Source organism: Indicator indicator, chromosome Z (assembly GCF_027791375.1).
Source record: "Indicator indicator isolate 239-I01 chromosome Z, UM_Iind_1.1, whole genome shotgun sequence".
In the NCBI taxonomy this organism is placed as follows: domain Eukaryota; kingdom Metazoa; phylum Chordata; class Aves; order Piciformes; family Indicatoridae; genus Indicator; species Indicator indicator.
In genome coordinates, this window is record NC_072053.1 from 58275789 (window position 1) to 58282173 (window position 6385).

A 6385-nucleotide genomic window follows, 5' to 3' on the forward strand; every position below is an offset into this window, starting at 1 on the left:
TACGTACAGGGGGGTGAAGGGGGAAGAGGTTGTTAACTCCCTGGATTTGTCCAGGAGAGTTCTTGTGTTGTTTGTAAATTGTAAATATACATGAATATTGTATATTTTTTACATATTCATTGCATTCCATATTTCTAGATTGTAGTTGTGCTTATAAATACAGCTTCAACTGACCTGGTCTGGCAATTTTATGTTAGGGGGGATTTCAACCCACCACATCATCATACTAGCCCTGCAGCCTCTCAGCCATGTTTCGCAGGAGCATCTTAAGAGCAACAGGATGAGTAAAGCTGCTTCAAAAACTAGTAAGAGAAAGCACCAGGAATAGCAGTCATAGCTCTGAAATATATTTTGTTGCAATTACCTGCTGACACTATTTAAATAAGAAATGCTATGTCCCCAAATGCAGAGCTATGTGAGAATGTTCTGTCATTGTTTTAATGAGTGCTTTGGGTTTTGGTTTTTTGTACATTTTGTTATCTCTCAGTTTACAGGTACTTTGCTTCAACTGTTGTACAGGCCTTGATGTACCAAGAGAGCACATTGCTGAGGACAGCCACCTGAGTATGTCTTTTAAAGACCTGAGTCACAGTAAAAATTAAAAGCAGGCACATATTTTCTGGTGCTATCTTTTCTGTTTTACTATATCCCATTCCTACGCTCTTGGGCAAAGAAGCAGTCTTCAGAATTTATTTTATTTCCTACTTACATAGACTTTACCAAGTCTGGTATTGAGAAATAAAGACAAGTTATTAAACAAACACTTAGGGGAAATGCATGAGCTTTCACCCACACACCTCTCCTGTCCCTTTCTTGGTCTCAAATGCCTTTGAGGAGGCCACAGATGGCAGAGGGGATTGGGATCATCCCTTCTTTTGCTCTTCTTTTGCTGGTCCTTGTTTCTGATTGCTTTTCTCTGGTGTGGCCTTCTCCACCAGGGGCAGTCCCTCTAGAGTCATAAATCCTCCTCTGCTCAGGGAGTTTCTTTGCACCAATGCCACTACAAGGCAGTAGGGTGGTCTGTGACCTCTTCCTTCCAGGTTACCAGTGCAGTCCCCAGCTACCAAGATACTGCCAATTATGCTCAATGCATCTGCTTAGCTTTCTGTTTGACTCACTACAATGGATTGTTTTTAAATTACCTTGAAAGATCATTGGTACACAAGAACAGCATAAGAGAGAGTGAGTGAGTGAATGAGAGAATGAATAAGATTTTGTAATTCCTAGAGCCATGTGATGGACAGCTTATTAATTATGATTTATGAAATTTTAAGTAGGAAAATAATTTTATTAATTATTAAAAATAGTTAATAAATGATTAATCACTATTTTATATACATATTCTACTGTATGATTGTAAGATATATCCCATAACTAGTCTTGTATGTACAATTTGAACCCAATTAGAATATTTACAAAATTGCTTTCGATTAAAGAACGAAACTGCAATTCCGCCGCTTGTCCACCAAATGGCGACTCGACAAGACGTGGTGGCTGATTTAACTATATATAGGGAAGTGTTACAATGTGTCAGAAGCTTTAGCTGCAAATGTTACGCGAGGTAGGCGCGGGAGGCTTTTAACTGAATATTAGTGGGTGCTGTACACGTGAAACTGAAAAGATACCCTGTGTCCTTTGTAGCTAGTTCGGCTGCTTAGCTACGATAGGTGGCTGCTGCCTGCCCGGCTTGCTCCGGGGCTGGCTCCTGGGCTGCTCTGTTCTGGGGGGGTGCGCCTAGGGCTGAGGCTGCGGCTCCTGGCGGACCCGCTGTGGGGGGGAAGCCGAGACGTAGGCTAGCCGGTCGGCAGGTTCCCTTAGACGGCTTGGGCAGTCCCTCGGAGCAGCTGTAGCTGCTGGAAGGCTGGCCTCTGCCGGAGGTTCGGAGCTAGCAGGCCGGCGCTGGCTCCTTGGATGGATTCGGCCCGGCAGGGGAGCAGCCCCGCGTAAGCGGGCTCGGACGTTTCCGATCCTGCTCTGTGTTAGGTGGGGCGGGGGAGCGGCCTCGCACAGTGAGCCAGCCGAGGGGGACGGTGGTTCGTCCTGGAGCTGTTGCTTGGGAGCAGAGGGGGTCGGCCCACCGCGGCTCCGGATGAAAGAGGGTGCGGCTGCAGCCGCTTCCCCTTGGCTCAAAGTGAGCTGGTGGGACTCCCTCCCTCGCGGGTAGTCCCGACTTTGAGTTGCCCTGGGGTCTACCGAGCTGCGGAGAGGCTCCCTTCTCTCCTGCGAACGGGGCGGGGTCACGCGGGATGCGGCAGGGCGCAATTCCTGCTTTCATGAGCTAAGCGCAGAGGCTCTGTGGATTGTTGTCTGCTGCCTTATGGCTGTAGCAGATACTTGGACTTCCAGGATTTGGGCAAGTTCTCCTTTGGGCTAATGGCTTACCCTCGAGGGTCCATTCCTCTTTAAGACACGGCAGGCTCTCTTCCAGTCCAGTGGGACTGTCAATATGGCGCTGGCTAACTGTAGCTTCAGTGACAGACTCTCCTTTGCAGATTCCTCAGGAAAACTGAGGCCTGGCAACCCTTCCCGGGGTGCTGGCTTCCCTCCAGAGTGCAGAGGCCACTAGTATGCTTGCAAGCAGAGCCTGATGGAAGGCTTACTAGCAATAGCTGTGGAGCTTAGCAACAAAGGCTTAGCACTCAGGCAAAGAGAGCAAGGAGAGAGCTTACAAAGCTCGGGCAAAGAGAGAGTGACTTGTTTGCAAGTTGGAGTAATACTTGTAAGTTTCTCAAGGCTGGATTTGGCCAGTGGGCACTCTTGTCAAGAACCAGATTTAGCCTATAGAAAGCATGAAGCTAGAATGATGCCCTCACTTGGCAGGAGCACAAGCATCCCATGCCATGGGTGCATTTGGTTGCTTACCCCTTAGAAGGCAGGTGGCTTATTTTTGCTGTCTGGCTGGCACCTGGGTCTGGGTATGTGGTGCCTTCACCACAATCCACCAACTACTATGTTATCTCGGGTTAGGGCAGCAAGGAGAACATTTGTGACTGCTGTAAGCCAAAGAGCAACGATGCACTCTGAGCAAGTACTGTGCCTTGCACACTTCTGTCATGGCCCATGATGAGGGCTTGTAGGACTGGGATAGTGTAGCTAAGTAATTATACATCATGTCAGGGAAACTGTCCCTCATGCATTTCCCCCTGCTGCTAGATTTGGATGCACAGACACAGAAGGCTGTTTGCTTCAGATGTTTATTTTATGTTACAGGCTAAGAGTTCTTATTTCCTTAAGCAGCTTCCATCCTAGTGTGTCTTGTCATATGTGCCAGCTCCCTTGTAGGCTCCAACATAGCCACTGTTGTCTGTCAGATCCTCACGGCCAGCAAGACCTTTCCCTTTGCCACTCTCATCAAAACGCTCTTTGTGGGTGCCGGTGTATTTGCTAGTGTCTGTCAGCCTCTCGACCCCACCAACCTTGGTGGCTTTCTGCAGGAAACAAGACCAGCAAGTGACAGGAAGCATTAGGAAATAGCTCATGAACAAGATCTTCCTTATACACAAGGATGGCACACATCCTTACAGCTGGGATGAATGTTCCTGTAACAGCTCAAGGTGCATAGAAGATGAAGAAACTCATACTTACCGTGGCACCTACATGGCCAGGCTCCTTCCCCTCAATGAGGCCATACACAGCCTGCAGCGCTTCCTCCGGTGATTTGCCCTTGAAGCGCTTTCCACAGAGCTCCTTCATGGCCTGCTGGAATTCAGCAAAGGTGATGGTGCGGGCACCCTTGGTCCTATGGCAAGGAGAGAACAATAGGAAAGTTGCCTTGCAGGTGACAGCAGGATGGTAAGCCACCCAAGGCTGCCTCTTGCACTTCCCGTTCTCCCACCCAGCTCTGCTGCCCACTGTGCCTGCCTGCAACACTCACTTGACTTTGTTGAAGACGATGTCAACATCAGTGCTGGTCACAGCTTTTCCATCCATCACACCACACTCCTTGCACATCTTGGAGAAGTTTTTCCCTGTCATGTCATTGCCACTGGCAGCTGTGTCACCATACACTGCAAATTTACGGAAAGCTGTTTCTACCCCTGACATCTTGCTGTTCTGGTGAAAAGAAGTTATCAGAAAGAATCTGAGGACCATCTGCAGCTACTGAACACATTCGTGTCACACACATCTCATTTCTAGCAGAGCAAAGGACACAGACACACTCTCACAGGTCTCTCTCCAACATGGGACAACCATCATAACCACATGGACATTGGTACCAAGCACCTAGGATCCAGGCAGAATCAGGGCAGGAACATGTTGGAACTCAAGACAAGGCAAAGGAGGAATTCCTCCTGAACCTTTTTGAAATACAAGTTTCAGTTAGACTGTCTCAAGACAAACGTCTGCATTGTAAGCTATTTTATGCTCTGTTACTTGATGTTAAAGATTCCACATTTGTCTTCTAAGCTCCAGATAAGTGCCTAAATCATACAGGCCTTCTTGCAAGTAGTCACAAAAAAAAGTTGTTCCTCTCTTTCCCCATCACACTTTACTCCCTGAATTAGATTGTCCTGCTCCTAATACTAATAAATTTTACACTGATCATCAACTCAGACCACTGCAACTAGGTATCAAGGATCTCTGATAATGTAAAAGCCATAACTTGGCTTGTAAATCAGTCTACCACAACTTAAGCAGACAATTCCTGCAGCTCATGAGATATCCTCAGATTCTCAAAAGCCTCTTCTAGAGGTTTGTTCTTGTGTGGGTCTGCACCTCTCTAGAGCATGAATCAGGCAGCCTTGTACCAGGGAGGCTGTGTGCTGCAAGCAGGAAGTGGGTAGTGGGAGTCCCCAGGTTGCTTTGCCAGCGACTTCCCAGGACACCTTCCCTCCATCCCTGGGAGATGTGGATCCAGATTACCTGTGTGAGCCAGTGGCTGGCACCTTCCCTGTTGTCATGGTGGCAGTAGGTGTTCAAAACCACCTCTTATACCTTCCTGGCTGATTGTGACCTCAGCACCCATGCACATCACAGTCCTCAGATGGCCCACAACAGGGTGGGGAGTGAGAGAGGAAGAAAACCTGTGCCACCAGAGACATGGTGGTCTAAATTCTTAGGAGGATGTTATTGAATCTGCAGTTTACTGAGGGGAAAAAATGTGAACATTGCAGCCTCTTCACCTAAGCATCATGCACTTAAAAGGTCATCCATGCTGGGACACGTACTTCAAAGAAAAGGGGCATTTAACACTATAACTAGGAAATGGAGTCAGATCTTGCTCTTCCTTCCTTGAGGAGCTGATCTGCTGCTATCATGCTCATGCCCTGGCTAGGGGACGTACCTGCATGCCTGTAGGGGGTCACCAGGAAATCTGTAAGGCCTTCCAGTATCTGAAGGGGGCCTACAAGAAAGGTGGGAGGGACTTTTTAGGCTATCAGGTAGTGATAGGACTAGGGGGAATGGAATAAAGCTGGAAGTGGGGAGATTCAGACGATGTGAGGAAGAAGTTCTTCACCATGAGAGTGGAGAGAGCCTGGAATGGGTTGTCCAGGGAGGTGGTTGAGGCCCATCCCTGGAGGTGTTTAAGGCCAGGCTGAATGAGGCTCTGGCCAGCCTGATGTAGTGTGAGGTGTCCCTGCCCATGGCAGGGGGGTTGGAACTAGATGATCCTTGTGGTCCTTTCTAACCCTGACTGATTCTATGATTCTATGAAAAGGCAGTGTGTGGTGTGAAGGAAGAAATACACCACACCCATCACTTGTCAAAAAAAGTTTGAGAAACGCAATTCTCCACTGATAGGCTCACAAACAATGCAGCTGAAAATTGGGTCTGCGATCTTCATGACAGCAGCAAGGCTCAGCTTGCACCTTGGTAGTCATACTCTGTTTGTAGGGCCACTGTGATACCACACCATTTAAAAAGGCATTTAATCATTGTGGCCCATGTAAGATTAAATTAATGTGCCTTCATTTGTTGATTTACCTATTTTCCTTCAGCGGTGCTTAGCAACACAGAACCAGGTATTAAACATGCCTTAGTTCAGAAATATTTTATTCTCCACACTACTTAAGAGGCATATATTTTCCAGTCTTTCTGTTTGTCACAGCAAGCCCACAGTAGCAGGGTAAGTTTGGCTAGGCTTTACCCATTTCATCAGGAAAACTTTGCAGATACTGCTGCATGTCCACTGCTCCTGCACTTCAACATGCTTTCAGTCCTACTCTTGGGCTGGCCATAATTCTTACAGAATCATAGAATCACAATAGGTACTAGGTCAAAAGGGACTTTTAAAGGTCACCTAGTCCACACCCCTGCAGCAGGCAGAGACATCCCCAACTAGATCAGGTTCCTCAGGGTCCCATCAAGTGGGGTTGTCCAAGGATGGGGCCTCCACCACCATTCAGGTATAGGAAGGCCACTATAAAGTCTCCCTGGAGCCTTC

General features: G+C 47.7%; 1 protein-coding gene across 1 annotated transcript; it reads right to left on the reverse strand.

Moving 5' to 3' along the window:
- Positions 1-3245: 3245 nt before the first annotated feature.
- Positions 3246-4050, reverse strand: LOC128979667 (tubulin polymerization-promoting protein family member 2-like). The gene is made up of 3 exons (XM_054398008.1): positions 3875-4050; positions 3586-3739; positions 3246-3428 (listed from the first exon to the last, which is right to left on the reverse strand). The coding sequence occupies exons 1-3, from the start codon at positions 4042-4044 to the stop codon at positions 3246-3248; spliced, it is 507 nt and encodes a 168-aa protein (XP_054253983.1). The 5' UTR covers positions 4045-4050.
- Positions 4051-6385: the final 2335 nt, after the last annotated feature.